We start from the raw sequence: 16427 nt of genomic DNA, 5'->3' as shown, positions 1-16427 counted from the left end.
TGGTTCAGTCCTGTTTGTCATAGAATCACAGAGTGATTTGTGTTGGAAGGGACCTTAAAGCTCGTCCAGATCCAACCCTCTGCCACAGGCAGGGACCCCTTCCACTGGAGCAGCTTGCTCCAAGCCCCTGTGTCCAACCTGGCCTTGAACACTGCCAGGGATGGGGCAGCCACAGCTTCTCTGGGCACCCTGTGCCAGCGCCTCAGCACCCTCACAGGGAAGAGCTTCTGCCTAAGAGCTCAGCTCAGTCTCCCCTCGGGCAGGTTCAAGCCATTCCCCTTGGCCTGTCCCTACAGGCCCTTGTCCCAAGCCCCTCTCCAGCTTTCCTGCAACCCCTTTAGGCACTGGAGCTGCTCTAAGGTCTCCCCTTCAGGATCTTTCTCTTCTCCAGGCTGCCCCAGCCCAGCTCTCTCAGCCTGGCTCCAGAGCAGAGCTGCTCCAGCCCTCGCAGCAGCTCCATGGCACTCCTTGAAGATTATCATTAACAATCTGGTTGATGGGGCAGAGTGCACCTTCAGTTTGCTGATGACACCAAGCTGGGTAGGGTAGCTGATATACCAGAGGTTCATGCTGATAACCCCAGAGGGATCTCAACAGGCTGGAGAAATGGGCCAGCAAGAACCTTAGCTCTGGATACCTGCAACCAGCTCTACGTGGCCCGTCTTGAGTAGCTGGGGTCTGCAGGGGTCCTTTCCACCCTCAACCACTGTGATCCTGCAGACGGGGGCCTAATTCCCACCTTTAACCAGGACAACCACAACCAGAGGGATGTGCAGGGACTGCACCGCTCTGCCATTCATCCCTTGCAGAGCGCGCTGTGCTCCATGGCATCCCGTGGTGCACAGTGTGGTATCACAGTGAGCCACAGCTCCCCTCCTCCAGACCCAGACAGTTGCCTTAAATAGCGAGGAGATCTTCCTGACGTGGAGAGTTTTGGCTTGCAGAAGTGACGAGGAGATGGGGAATGAGGGAAGGAGGCAGGGAATGAGAGGCAGTCAAATCCCAGCTGGCGCGGGGTGAGAGCAGAGCCAGGGCTGCAGCCTCCACTGGGCTTTCCTGCTGCAGCTGCCTTTCTCTACACAGAAACAACAGAGAAAGGCTCAGCAAAGCTAACTTCAGACGGGGTTAATGGAGGAGTGTGTAAGAACAGGCTCTCTGACACTCCAGCTTGGGGTATCCACAAGCCACCCACTGAGACCCCAAGCTAGGACCTAGAGGGTGGAGCAAGCAGTGATGCTTTGATGGGCATAGACAAACTGGCCAGCAGCAGCTTCTGCAACTGGACCAGAACTAATCACCCTGATCAATACCCAGTGCACAGGGCCAGGCTGCAGGACCGCTGGGAATCCCTCTGCTCTCAGCTTCCAAGCTCTTACTTTACTCATCCATAAAATGAGGGTAATAGCAGCTAATTGGTGGGCAATGCTGAGTAATTAACCCCTGAGATGCTTCAAGTCCTAAGCCAAAAGGACCCTGCCAGAGCACAGACGTCTCCCGGGCAAACTGAGCTCCAAGGGCAGCAGGGGGTTGTTTGTCATCTCACAGCATCACTTGGTTTTTACCCAATAAGCCCTATTTCTGAGCGCCATCTCGTGCTGGCTCCATGGAACAGAGCTGTCCCTGCAGAGCATCAGCCCCATCAGAGCAGTGTAAACCAGCATCTCCCAGCTCTTCCCATAGGGCTGGCACTTTGCAGCTACGGGGAACACTACCCATAACCATTGCACTTTATCCCAGTGCTGTGGTACAGGGAAGAACAATTCTGTGGGGAGATGTTTAAATGGGGATGGCTGTGAATGGCCCCCAGAATACTGACCCATGCATCATAGAATGGCTTGGGTTGGAAGGGGCCTTGAAGCTCATCCAGTTCCAATCCCCTGTCACAGGCAGGGACCCATTCCACTAGAGGAGGTTGCTGAGAACCACATCCACAGTTATAACTGAAAGCAAAAAGACTCAGCCTCAAGGCTACCTCTCACCCTCTTTTGATGCATATGCATCAGCTCTTCATGGCAGTGACCCTTTTGGGAGGCTTTGCTGTATTATCTTCTTCCATGTTGCTTCAGCCAGCTCACAGGTATCCTTATCATCATGCTCAGCTCTGCTGCGTCTTCCCCTCATGTCCCAGCACTTCCATAGTGATTCTCATGCTTCCCCAAGTCTTGCAGGATGGGGAGATGTTTCGTGGTGGCAGGAGTTGAGGATGGGAGAGGGAAAAGTCCTAAATGGCCAATTCAAGCATCTCCAGATTCTTCATCAGGGACTGTAGTGATAGGACAAGGGGTGATGCGTTCAGACTGAAACAGGTTGGATATAAGGAAGTTCTTTACTGTGAGCGTGCTGAGGCAGTGGCACAGGGTGCCCAGAGAAGTGGTAAATGCTCCATCCCTGGCAGTGTTCAAGGCCAGGTTGGACAGAGCCTTGGGCAACATGGTCTAGTGTGAGGTGCCCCTACCTATAGCAGGGGGTTGGAACTGGATGATCTTAAGGTCCTTTCCAACACAAACCATTCTGTGATTCTAGGGCTCTAAACAGGGGGAGCAGAGCTCAGTGCACCCCAGGACTTGCTCTCCCCCATCTCAGCCCCTTTCTCCCCTTCCTCTGCAGAAGCGCCAGCTTCTCCCAAGCCACGAGATCTGCCTTCTTCATGCGGAGCGACACGGCGGTCCAGAAGCTCTCCCAGGGCAACGGGCACTGTGTGAATGGGGTTGGAGGGCAGCTCCACGGCTTTTACAGCCTGCCTAAACCCAGCCGGCACAACTCGGAGTTCAGGGACAGTGCGTACGACCTCCCGCGCTCCTTCGGCTCCTACACGCACCCCAAGTCGAGCCTCACCAGCTCCGAAACGGATAACGAAGAGGTCTACACCTTCAAGACTCCCAACAACACCCTGTGCAAGGAGTTTGGGGAGCTCTCCACGGACTCCTATGACATCCCCACCACCCCGCATTCCATCTACCAGATCCCCAGGACATTTACACTGGACAAGAACCACAACGCTCTGGCCCTGGCCGCCAGCGACTCGCCCGCTGCACCCCCTCCACGACCCCCAAAACCCGGGCAGATAGAGCCACGGTGGGGCAGCCCCCCCCAGCAGCCCCAGCCCGGTGACAGCTTAGGGCTGGTCCCCATGGCAGCCACCATTCCCAGGAGAAACACGCTGCCGGCGGTGGAGAACAGCAGGTTACACCGAGGTGAACTGGGGGGTGAGGAGCGCGGGGTGGCTTGGTTCTATCTAGCAGCCTTGGATTACTGTGTTGCAGTAGGGATGGGGTGGGTGTTGCCATCAACCAAGGAGGTGAACACAAAGAAGGTCTCCTTGATCAGGATCTGGCCCTGGTTTTTGTATGTCACAGTCATGGAGAGGGATCCCCAAGGTTTTGGTGCTGGAGATGTTCATCTGGATCTTGGTTGTGTTGTACTTTGAACCAAAACCCCAAACCTTCTCACCCTATCGCCACGTTTTGATGAGTTCAGCTCTTTTTAGCTTGCTTTTACTTCAATTCGTAGCCAGATTTATCATAGAATCATAGCATAGTTAGGGTTGGAAAGGACCTTAAGATCATCAAGTTCCAACCCCCCTGCCATGGGCAGGAACACCTCACACTAAACCATATTACCCAAGGCCTCGTCCAACCTGACCTTGAACACTGCCAGGGATGGAGCATTCACAACCTCCCTGGGCAACCCATTCCAGTGCCTCACCACCCTAAGAGGAAAGAATTTCCTCCTTATATCCAATCAGAACCTATTTCAGCCTGAACCTGCCTTGGTTTTGCTCACCAGGGATGTAATTTCACACAACTCCAAGACCCAGAATCCTTTCTCTTTGGCCGTGGATGGGCTGTGGATGAACATGCCCTTTCCAAACCTTTTGCTAGGATGAGATAGTTGCCAAGAAACTTAGAAGAGGTGGCTGGAGAGCAAACACCCTCCGAATGATGCACACAGTTCCCTGAAATGCCTCTTCCATCCCCAACATTAAGGCTGATATCAGACCCATGCTCAGCAGTAGACAGACCAGTCTGAGAGCTTAGCACACCATCCTCACCCCATCTTCCCCTTACTGTAGGCTGCTAGCCCTTATATTTGCTGAGCGAGGTGTAACAGAGCTCTTCCTTAATCCAGTTTTGTCGCCATGACGTACCTTATCTGACATCTTTACCCTTGGGATTTTGCAGCACATTGACAGAACCAGGTTAGGTCCACGTGGCACGTGCATTGATGCATCATAGAGGTGCTAACTGGGAAGGAGCAGAGCAAGGACTCTGTGACAGGCTAAAACCCATACCTTCCCATCAGCATCTCCATCACCAAGAGCAGACACTGCCCTCCCAGTACCTGGGTTTTGTTTATCATCAGCTGGAACACTTTGTGCATTTATGGTTGTGTTGCAGCTTCTTCTTGTGAGACGTACGAATACCCCCAGCATGGAGGCAGCAGCACTGTGCAGTCCGTCGAGTCGATGAACGATGGGTACAACTCCTACCTGGTGAGTCGGCTTTGGTTTTGGCCACACTATAGGCACAGTTTACACCTTATAGATTAAGAGGCAAGTTGGTTCCAGGTTGGACCTCGCAGCCTAAGTCAAGAAAGGGTTTATCACTGGTTTCAGTTAAAACCAGAGTGGCTTGGAGGGTAGAGATGGAGAAACAATGACCTAACCCAGCACCTCATGCAGAGGTTTGCTTTGGGTGCTTCCACAGAGTGTATCTGCCTGGAGCTTTGATCCCAAAAAAGCACCCAGGAGTTTGGCTTCTTCCTGAAAGCCTGGGATGCTGCTGAGCTGAATTTTGACATGTTGCCAGAAAAGCCTCTTTTGTGCACTTTCTAAGACTTCCTGAGCTGGAAATGACATTAAAGCAGCCTTTCATATTGCATTTTAGTCATGGCCAGAGCCCAGGGAAAAATGACTTTTCAGGTTGAGCGTGCTTCTGCAGCTCACTCTGATCATGAGAAGAGGCTCAGGTCTGGGTGATTGAGACCTTTCTCTGAACTCAGGATGTTTCAGCATCTTGCAAACAGTGAAGGTAGACCTTCTCAGTGAAATCTGATGGCAAAGGAGGAGACAGCCCACCCCATCCTTCTGTGCTGAGATTTTAGAGCTGGTCCCACCTCAGGTGTGTGTTCAGCAATGCTGAGATGGAAGGTTTTATAGTGGAATGGGGTTGAGGAGTATCTGATGCTCACAGCACATCCTCCTTCTTGTCCCCCAGCAAGCCAAGGCAGCAGTGGGCCGCTCCCATAGCACTGACTCCGAGGACAACTATGTCCCCATGAACCCCGGTTCCTCACCCCTGATCCACACCGAGAAAGCCAACGACAATGCCCAAAATCTGTACATCCCCATGAGCCCTGGGCCACATCACTTTGACCTGGTGGGGTTGTCCTCGGCCACCCTCCCTGTGCACAAAGGAGCCATGGCGCAGTGCCACAGGCGGCTGAGTGAGATCCAGCCCCCGCCAGTCAACCGCAACCTCAAACCCGATCGGAAAGGTGAGAGCAGTTATTTATGGGTGAGTCTTTCCAGGAACCCTTCTACTCTTGTAATGCTTCAGACTACACACATTGTCTTGTGCACACTCAAGTCCAGCCCCAGGTGGGATGCTGGAGCAAGTCCAGAGGAGGCCACAGGGATGATCAGGAGCTGGAGCACCTCCTGTATGGAGACAGGCTGAGAACACTGGGGCTGTTCAGCCTGGAGAAGAGAAGCTGCGTGGAGACCTCAGAGCAGCTTCCAGTGCCTGAAGGGGGCCTATAAGGATGTTGGGGAGGGACTCTTCATTAGGGACTGTAGTGATAGGACAAGGGGTGATGGGTTCAAACTGAAACAGGGGAAGTTCAGGTTAGATATAAGGAAGAAGTTCTTTACTGTGAGAGTGCTGAGGCGCTGGCACAGGGAGCCCAGGGAAGCCGTGGCTGCCCCATCCCTGGCAGTGTTCAAGGCCAGGTTGGACAGAGCCTTGGAGCAACTGGGTCTAGTGTGAGGTGTCCCTGCCCATGGCAGGGGTTGGAACTGGATGATCTTAAGGCCCTTTCCAACCAAAAGCATCCTGGCATTCTGTGATTCTATGTGCATTGCTCCCACCTGCACAGTCAAACCTTCAGATCTTCCCCATCCCCTTCCTGTTTCAGGAGCACTATTGTGCAAATGCAGCTTTCAGGATGCTTGAACAGCCTGTCTCGAACCCCTCCTGGCCTTTACAGGAGATGCATGTTGCAGGCAGGATTTCACCACCTTTGCCCTCCCTGCACTCCACCCCAAAATCTCTGCATTGTATTCAGATGACCCAGGTTTCTCCTGTTTCCTACTGGCTGGCTCTAGTTCTTCCATCCAGGCTTTGTCTACACCCTCCAAATCCCACCCCAAACCATTGCCTGATAGCTCACCAATAAGATCCTGAGAAGGAGGGCTCCCATCATTAGTGTGTCAACACCTAACCTGATTGACATGCTAGGCAAGGACTGGGGCTGGACTGCAACACTATTCCACCTAATGAACCATCCGTGATGAGAAGAGCTTTAGAGCTTTCATGTTACACTGCAGATGTCCTTTCCCAACCCTTTCTCTATGGAAAAAATTCTCTGGCCAGAGGCAGATCAGAACTTTCAGAGCCTGGTCTTGTCCCCATCTAATGGATTATCACAGCTCCCTATGAATGGGAGTTAAGGCATTTTTAGCAGATCTCTATTCCCTGGAAGGCACATTCCCCTTTAGGGGCCATCCATCCTCTCTGGGGCTGTGGGTCAGGGGGCGAAATTGTCTGTTTTCCCCCAGTCCTGTCATAAATGGATGCAGGGAGTTTGGTTGGGGATATTTGCCACCAGCATGGAAGGCTGAGGTTCTGATTAGGAGAATGGGAAGCAACCAGCATATTGTTGGGGACATGTCAGTCATGGGTGCTGAACTATGGGAATGTGCTGCCTCTAAATAAAGGCTTTTCTCTTCCCCAGCAAAGCCATCACCATTGGACCTGAGGAACAACACTGTCATCGATGAACTTCCCTTCAAATCACCAGTCACAAAATCCTGGTCCAGGCCAACGTGAGTAATGGCTGGGGTATGAATTGTTGCTGTGCTCCAGCTGCAGATCTCTGATCTTGCTCTTGTCCATGTGTAGACACGCTGTCACCTCTGCCATGGGTTAGACACCTCTGGCTGAGTGTAAGGGGGATGTCCACTGCCCCTTTGCTTCCTTCTGACCCACATTCTCTTTTTACAAAGGGCACGTTTCTCATGAGTCATCTTAAATCAAGCTTGAACTGAGCCCAGGCACTGGATGCAGACCCAAATTCCCCCAAAAGCTGGATGACCCCTTCAGTCCTCATTGTGTTCTTTGTCGGTGTTAGCAACAGGAGCTGTAACATCACATAAACATCTGCACTGGCATCAAAGTCCACCTTGCCCAACACACTACCCCCATTAGGGACCAGCAGGAGCTATTTGGGAAGAGGGACACTTATGGAGTAATTATTTCCTAAAATATCCTGCCACACCACGGCAATTTGGGGGTTTCCTTGGTCACATCATGGCCAGACTTAGGAGCTGGTCCAGATGTTGTTGAAGCAGAGTGGCTTCTGTCTTGAGCCCCTCATGAGCTTAGTCAAGTGTTGCGAGAGCCAGATTCGCATTCCCCACATCACAGTTGGTGGCAAGAGAACACATTTGTTTAGGTTGGGATTTCACATGAAAGCCCAGCAGGTGGCTAAGCAGCTAATTAAGATCTCTTGAAGACATTTCCTATCTCTGGGATCTGACAACTCCTGGAGAGCTGTGGCTCTAACAAAGGCCCTGTGCTCCATCGCAACTCAGGGTCCATCTGCACCACCGCATCCCAGCCACACTGGAGGTGCAGGGCATGATTTCCCATCCACCTTTCCCCCTCAAAACACCCTCTGTAGTGTCAAAACACAGGGTGAGACTCGCAGGGTCTGACTGAGCTGTGTTTTGGTTGCCTTGAAAGCAAAGCTTAGCCTGAAGGAAGCCTGCAAAATGAAACCAAAGCACTTCAGAGCAAAGTCCACCAGCCAAAAATAACAGGATTCACACAGTTCCAGTTCTTGCTGCTAATTTGTGGCCTGATGTTATCCAATGAAAGGCAGAAGCAAGGTTTGGCTTCTATGACTCCTCTAATAAATTGGATTGTGTGCAGGCTGACTGCAGGGCATGAGCGCTGTGTGCTGAAATCACTGCACCAGGAAACAGAGAGCAGGCTTTGATTGACAAGACATCCGACCCCAGAGAAGCTAATGGATTTTTCCTTTATCAGCTAATCATATGGCCCTGCCTTTACTGCAAGGCAACAAATAGCTTTTTAAGACACAAGCTTTAATGCCAGACACTGATTACATTATGGTCTTCGGCATAATCAGGTTTGTCCAATTGAAAACAAGACAATGCCTCGGAGGTTTTGTATTCCAGCTAAAATGTGAATAGGGCCCTGCAGAGCAAACAAATCCTGGAGCTGTGGTGGGGCAGGAGGTGAGAAGCTTCACCAAGGCTGGCCCTGCATGCTCCACAATTAAATGTTTCCTGTGAGACAAACAGAGTTCATGGAGCCTGATTCATGGAGCTGATAGCAGGAGGGTTATGGGTACACAGCAAGCAAGGTATTGTTAAGAGGTCTTAGAAAGGAAAAGCATTACAAGACCAGACCCAGTGATTTATGACCCATGGAATGGTCAGGTTGGAGAAGCTCAGTGCCACAAGCTCTTCATATCCAGGCCCTGTATCTGAGCATGGTGATGTTTCGAACCCTCATGTGCTACCCTTTCCCATCCTTGCTTGGGAATGGACCAGCAGCACACGCGACCATCCTTAATGCATTGATCCTTGTCCTTACAGACAGACCTTCAACGCTGGCTCTTTGCAATACTGTCGCCCTGTCTCCTCCCAGAGCATCACCAGCACTGACTCGGGAGACAGTGAGGAGAACTACGTGGCGATGGTAAGGGCCCCACAACTAAGATATATGGCAGGACATATACGTTCCCCAGAGCTACAAACACATTCCTAGCTCATGACACAGAAGCACTCAGATAGCACCATGTGGTGTTCATCCTTACGTACATCCCTACATGCACAAAACAGTGGCTTTCATTGCTAAAATGACATGTCCCACGGGGGTTTTAACTGTATATGAGAACGGGAACATATATCACTGGCTTTGCTAGGAATTAAGAAGGGATAAAATCATCTATGGTCTGTCAGGGTGTATTTTCCTAATATAAGTTGATTTTCCAGGGTTTTTTCCCTCTAACAGCTGCTGACATCATGTTTGTGTGGAGGGCAGGGGCTATCGGAGCAGCAGCAGGGAGTGGCACTGCTTGCAAGGAGGGGATTTGTCTCTCTTTGTGAAGCTGCTGACTTGAAGCATATTTTTGAGGCTATGTAACTAAGGGGGTAGAGGAAATCTGTGCTCTGTGGAACGTAGTTGTTATTAGTGAAGATCCCAGAGCTGATCTGGCCTCAGCAAGGTGGGGCTCCTATGGAAAGCTAAAGCCTATGTCTGCTATCAGGCATATGAGCAACATCAGCACAAAGGCAGCAGAACTGCTCTGATACATCAAGTTAAGAGAATGAGCTTTAAATATATATGTCTAATATATAATATTGTAATAAATGTAATATCTATTATGCATATTATATTTTATAATAATTATATATGATGTATAATTTATAATATTTATTATACAATATGTATAATGTATAATATCTAATATACGATGTTAGATACAATACATAATACGTACAATACATATCTATTATGTATATTATATATAATATATAATAATAGATAATGTAATATATATCTATTATATGTATTATGTGTATTAATACATATGACATATTAATACATATGGCATAGTAAATATAATATATATCAATTATGTATATTATATGTAATATATAATAATATATAATGTAATATATATGTATTATGTATTATATGTATTTATGTATTAATGTATTGTATCTAATATATATTATATATTATATATTATATATTATATATTATATATTATATATTATATATTATATATTATTATATATGTAGGCCTCTAGCATTTCTGCATATCCTGGTCCAAGAAGCAGGCGAACAAATAACCGGCCTAGAACCTCTTTAAAGAACACCACCAAGGCATTTTATTGCCAGTTTTGTGTTAATTCCTCTTTTTCTCCTTTCTTCCCATTTTAATCCTCATTATCTCTCCTGTCTCTTCCCTGCATTAGCAAAACCCCATTTCTGCTTCTCCTGTTCCTAGTGGCACCAACAGCCCAGCGCCTAAAAAGAGCTCGGGGAGTGTGGATTATCTGGCCCTGGACTTCCAGCCAAGCTCACCAGGGCCACACAGAAAGGTAAGAGGGGTTTGATATACTTCTGATTAAAAGTGAGGTATTTTTAAAGGGGTTTTGGGTGACCGGGTCTAGCAGAAGATGCCCATGTCCATGATGGGGGGGGTTGGAACTGGATGACCTTTAAGGTCCCTCCCAACCCAAACCATTCTATGGTTCCATATGACCTGGTGCTATGCTTATTCTTGATCAGACTCAGTGTATTGCATGCCTGCAGCCTTGCTGGAAGAGTTACCAGCCACACAGCAGGGCTCCAGGGACGCTGATAGAACCAGAAATTCAGCTTGAGATTGTATATGCAAAAGCTGTCAAGAAGTATCCCCAGAAGCATCAGAATTCATTTCTTTTTCTTTCTTCAGAACAAGTCCTCCAAAACCTCTGTAAGAGCTCTTGAGCTCTGTGCAAGAAAATGAGCAAGGTGCAGAGCTGAATTTGCAATAACAGCAGTTAGGTATCACATTTGCAACCAAATACTCATGCCCCATTTGATGTGAAGGTAGATAGAGCCCATGTGCTGTTTCTACCTTACCATTGCACTTTATTCAAGCAAGATGCAGAGCAGACTGGAATCTTCCATCCAAGGCCCTTTGGGATGTTAGAGGGAGGATACTGTAGTGATAGGACAAGGGGTAATGGGTTAAAACTGAAACAGGGGAAGTTTAGATTGGATATAAGGAGGAAATTCTTTCCTGTTAGGGTGGTGAGGCACTGGAATGGGTTGCCCAGGGAGCTTGTGAATGCTCCATCCCTGTCAGTGTTCAAGACCAGGTTGGACAGAGCCTTGGGTGTCATGGTTTAGTGTGAGGTGTCCCTGCCCATGGCAGGGGGGGTTGTAACTGGATGATCTTAAGGTCTTTTCCACCCCTAACTATTCTACGATTCTATAATTCTACGATGAGCTATAGAAAGAAGGGGAGATGCTGGTGGACGTGTAGCATCCATGATGTTGTTACAGGAAGGAGCAAGAGGGAAGAGCAGGGATCTGATGGGTGACCAGGCAATGCCATGTTTCTCCTCCCCGCAGCCCTCCACCTCATCAGTTGCCTCGGATGAGAAGGTTGACTACGTGCAAGTGGACAAGGAGAAGACACAGGCGCTGCAGAGCACCATGCAGGAGTGGACTGATGTGCGGCAGTCCTCAGAGCCTGCCAAGAGCACGAAGCAGTAGAGCCTGGGACAGGCAGTGAAACAGGCAAATCCCAGCTGTGCTTGGGCTGGATTCCTAAGACTTACCTGCAGAGGGGAGGAGATCTCCATTGTTTCTTGGTTTTCTTTTTAAGGCAAAAAGAAACTTAAATTCAGGGGCAGATTTGGCAGATACTGTTTGCCGGTGATAAAGACCAAGTACGTTCGGTGGCTAGGTTTGTGCTTTAGCTGTTGGATGCACTGTCCAGGAACTTTGACATAGCAATACCAGGTTTCACCTTACACATCTTTTGCTTGCAGCTATTAAAGCCACCTTGTACATGCTAACACTGCATCATCTCTCCCCATCTTCTTCCATACCATGCAGGTTTGCAGCATCTCTCATTCCCAGCTCTGATTCCCCACTCATGGTTGCCCTTCTCTCTGCCTCCTCCCAGTCCCAAAACTAAGCAAGGACCATTCCTTTTGAAATCACTTGCATTGTCCCAACTCTTGTAAATAATGTGTTCAAAACCTCTGAGGGCTCTTCTCCTCCTGGGGGAACAACCCCCATGGTTTTGGTTGTGGTTGATAACCTTCAGGAGCTTGAAGAGCATCCCATTGAGCTGACTTAGAAGCCCAGGACTTTCTCCGTTGTACACACACAGATATGCCAGCACATGCTCACACACACGAATGCATGCTTGGAACAGCCAAGTTTGTTGGGGTGTCTTCTGATATTGATACTCTCCAGCATCTCTCAAAGTCAACAGGCTGGAGAAATTGGCTTAGGATGGTAGAATTTAAGCCCTGACCCATTGCCTGTGTGAAACCTATGAATCTGGCCCCAAGAACCAAAATCTGCCCTTTGTGGCACCAAACAAAGCCCATAGAATAAGAGTCCTACATCTGTGGCCGTCATCAGAAGCTCTGTGGTTAAGCACAGGGGTACAGGGAGGCTCTGGAAACCATGTATATCTGGGCTGGTGTGAGGATGAGTGACAAGGTGGGAGTAGAAGGCTGTTGTGAGGACTGGGAGAAGGTGGATGATGTACTGCAGAGGTTGTCTTGAATGAGGAGCTCCAGTGGAGTGTATCCTAGAAGAAAGGAGCAGGGTAATTGAAATGTTGGTTGATGGAGAGGCCTTAGGCTTGTGAAGAGGCTGGTCAGGAGAGTCAGAGCAAGGTGTTTCAGTATTAGCTTTCATGTATTGTTATGGTTGGTTTGGTGTTGGGTACAAAGGGCTGGACCAGATTTTTCTCCCCATGTTCATCAGTGCTTCTTCAACACAGAAATAGGGCTTGTTGACCCTGGGCTCTAATGATGGGTGGGAATCTGCTGTTGCCCCTTGCCAGCATCCTTGACACATCCAGGCTTTGGGATCGCTCCCAAGGCAGCTGCGGGGGACAGAGTGCAGAGAAGGAAGAGACAGTTTATTGCAGAGATAATAATTCATGATCTCATGAAAACAGGAAGAACTAATGATTGCCATGGAGCAGCCTGATTGCCAGACAGCCAGCAATGACATGAATAAACAGGCCAACCACAAACCAAGAGCCAAATGAAGGAGACATTAGAAAGATTAGGCAATAATATTTATTAAAGAGCTGGAGCTATTCTCTCTGCAAGCTGGACCCTCCCAGCTCTACAAGCTCTATGTTCCAACCACCAAATTGTATTGATTATTAAAGCTTAAGTGTTAACATGTTTGTTTAATCTTGGTCTGGGTTTGGAAAGGGCCAGATGTGACCCCCACTGGGATAGGATAGTGGTCCCTTAAGGGCTGCATGCTGGTAAAGTAAGTGTTGAACTTCCAACACCAGTTTCTATTTGTTTCTTTCATGCCGTGAAAGGGAAGGATAATAATGGAAAAACTCTGACAACCCTTTTAAGACATCGAACTGTTAGCCTTTTACAGGAATAATGAAACAAATGCTTATGGTAAAAACAATAATCATCTAGAAGAGAGGGGGAAAAAAGACCCAAAGGGGAAGATTTAGCACATCCAGATGCTTTCTGAAGGTCAGGGAGTGTGTTGCAGCTTGCAAGGGTCCTTGCTTCTCATTGGGGGCTTGCAAGCTTGCATGGTGAGATAATGAAATGAAGACCAGACTTCAGTGCTTCGTATTTCTATAGCTGCTTTCATCACCGCATCTCAGGGGAGACCAAACATTGGGCCTTCTCCAGAACCCACTGAAGTGTGTGATCACCCATCCCCACCAAAAAGCAAATGTGACTCAAGTAGGAAGCTGTTCTAAACTGTTAGAGGGACACAAGGGAAGATGAGGTTGGGGAAGCAGGGTTATGGTGCATGCTGGATGTATTTCCTTGCCAAAAGTGTGCTGATCTCCTCCTCTTACATGAAAAAGCAGCTATCTCTGGGGTGGATTGCAGCAGGAATTTTGGGAATGGTTCCTTATGCTGCTTTGGGTCTTGCTCTGTAAAACGGTGCAATTAGTTCCAGGCTAAAACAGTCTTGAACTGCACCAAAAGCCTTGAGAAATCAAGCGATACCCTGTGCTCAGACTGAGTCTTTTTCCTCCACCTGGGACACGGGGAGCTCAGGAAGTCCCAAATGTACCTTGAAGGTCAGAAGGTGATGGGGAAGCATCAGCAGCAGGCATTTGATGGTGCAGTGGCTTGAGAGGCAACACTATGGGGTGTGATGTTTCTTACTGAGTCATGCCTTGTGCTTCTGAGCTGGGACTAGGTGCATCCAATGCCCACTCCCACATCTAATCCAAAGCATTAAGATTGGAAAAACCCTTTGTGGTACTGATGAAACTGGTCCCTTTTCTCCATGTCCCACAAATGCCTATATTTGTTTATGGGACAAGCACTTGCATGGAATAGCTCAGTTCTCTGTTTTGATGGTTGGCTTTCATGAGCATCCCCAGTAACTGGCCCTTTGCTTTTGGCAGACCAATGGCCAAAACAGCCCAAAAGTAGTTATTTTGCAACTGCTGCTTGCTGGTCCCTCTCTGCTTTGTAAGGAGGTCCCTGGTTTTTTCCCTGCTAAGCACCAAGCAAACGGCCCCTCCAAACTAAGTCCATAGACTCTACGCACTGTCATGCAGACAAGACTATATCAACCCTTTCCTGAAATCCATTAAGTAATCAATAGCTGCAGTGGAAATAGTCATTCCTGACGGTTGCCGAGCTGATTACAGCGGTCCCTGGTGATTAATGTTTGTGCAGTATTTAGTCTTAAACCATATTGAAAAGCAGCTGGTTTAATTACATAGACTGCCAAGAACTTTGTCCTGAAGGCATGGAGTTTATCACATCCACTCTATACTTGGATGCTCAAGTACAACTGACTCCTTTGCTAGAAATAGGTATTTTGGGAAGCTGGGAACACTGCAGATGGTTCACTTTAATTGCCATTAAAATGGCTTGAGTCTTCCCATTAGAGCCAGCTCTTGAGTCCCATTTAAGAAAAGGGATGTGCTTGCATGTGTGCGTGGGCTCATGGAGAAAGGTTGTCTTTGGAACAAGCATCATGACGTCAATATTTAGTTTTATGAAGTACCAGGGCTATGGCTTAAAGCTCTCCCAGAGCTTCAAAATGACTAAGGTGGTGGTTTTGAAGGCAGAAGTCTCCAAAAGTGTGTATCCCTTGCTGTGAATGTGCTACTGCTGCTCATGTCTTGGGTGACACGGTCTAGTGTGAGGTGTCCCCTGCCTATGGCAGGGGGTTGGACTGGATGATCTTAAGATCCTTTCAACCCAAACCATTCTATGATTCTGCGGTGCCTGTCTGGTGACATGTGTGAGACGCCCTGGAGCTGATTTGCTCTGAATTGACATTTAACTGTTGGGTGGGAAATGCATTTCCAGCTCCAAATAGATGCCAGGCATAGGTTAGTCTCAAGCTGGAGAAAGAAAATACAAGTGAGTGCAGATTGTGCCAGGGCAAACATGAGTGTCTGGCAGATAGGGCCACAACCAAAAGGTAGCTAAGAGTTGGGTTGACTGGGATGGGTTTGGACCCAGGGTCACCAGCCACTGTCAAGGGTTATGTATGGGGGAACATGAGATTGGGAGGAGAGAGGGTAGAGGAGTTTGGCAGGAAGATTTGAGCCTTGGACCTCACATTTGGCATGAGTCCTGACTCAGATTTGTGGAGATCTGTGGGTTGTGGAGTGGGGTTTTGCTCAGTAAAAGCCATGCACTGATGTGTGGGGAGCTCCCACTGCTCTCAGGACTTACAGGGTTATCCCACAGGGTTCCACTTCCACCTTGAACTTTTCAAGACTAAGGTGATTCAACCCCATAGCTGACCCTCCTTGGAACAGGGTATGGAACTGGAGATATCTCTTCCCCACACTTTACCCAGTGCTGCTGGTGCTGAGTGGACACTTCTCCATGTGGGGGAAGGGGCCAGAGGTATTGCCTATAGCCCTGTAGCATCCAAAACAGGGCCAGGGCCTTTTCTCTAGCCATGAAGCCAAGTGGCAAGGCACAGCTCAACCCCATATTCCCCAGCAAGGGGACCTAATTCACACTAAGGTCATCCCTTGCATGTGGGAGAGTGCTAGCCCAGACAAAGTCATCCAGGACACAGACAACTGGGAGACAGCTTGAACCTGTACATGTCTTAGGACAGACATTGACCTAGAGCTCTCTGCAGCTCCATGCCAGCCCCTACACCCTGTCCCAGTCCATTGAGCATGGTGGGAAGAGTTGGGTTCCTTTGGCCATCCATTGAGCATGGCTCCTTGGGAGTGGTAGAGCCATGCCCAGGTTTTATGTGGTAGTGGGATTTGGTAGGAAAAGGTTTAAATAGCTCCCAGATCCTGACTGATCTTCCTGTCCTTAGAGGCGAGTAAGAGGATGGTTTTCTGAAGTCATACTTTCATTGCGTTGATGTTCTTTCACCTGGTGATGTTGTTGCTCCATGTAAAAGCTGACACTCACCCACTGTGTGTCCATTGAAGGGATG

The 16427-nt window shown here is 48.7% G+C and overlaps 1 protein-coding gene across 2 annotated transcripts in view; it reads left to right on the top strand.

Moving 5' to 3' along the window:
• Positions 1-11837, top strand: part of GAB2 (GRB2 associated binding protein 2) — a 105305-nt gene extending 93468 nt beyond the window's left edge. For both annotated transcript variants that reach the window (XM_061343284.1, XM_061343283.1), the window contains exons 4-10: positions 2608-3194; positions 4398-4492; positions 5217-5496; positions 6955-7045; positions 8846-8948; positions 10235-10360; positions 11382-11837. In XM_061343284.1, the coding sequence (XP_061199268.1) occupies positions 2608-3194; positions 4398-4492; positions 5217-5496; positions 6955-7045; positions 8846-8948; positions 10235-10360; positions 11382-11525 (1426 nt within the window). In that variant the 3' untranslated portion in view covers positions 11526-11837. The remainder of the gene's footprint in view (positions 1-2607; positions 3195-4397; positions 4493-5216; positions 5497-6954; positions 7046-8845; positions 8949-10234; positions 10361-11381) is intronic.
• The last annotated feature ends 4590 nt before the right edge of the window (positions 11838-16427 follow it).

This window comes from Neopsephotus bourkii, unplaced genomic scaffold (genome assembly GCF_033783945.1).
Source record: "Neopsephotus bourkii isolate Nb327-2 ecotype Australia unplaced genomic scaffold, CSIRO-AGI_Nbou_v1 NB_1825, whole genome shotgun sequence".
NCBI classification, from domain to species: domain Eukaryota; kingdom Metazoa; phylum Chordata; class Aves; order Psittaciformes; family Psittacidae; genus Neopsephotus; species Neopsephotus bourkii.
This window is presented reverse-complemented; position numbering and strand designations above follow the sequence as displayed.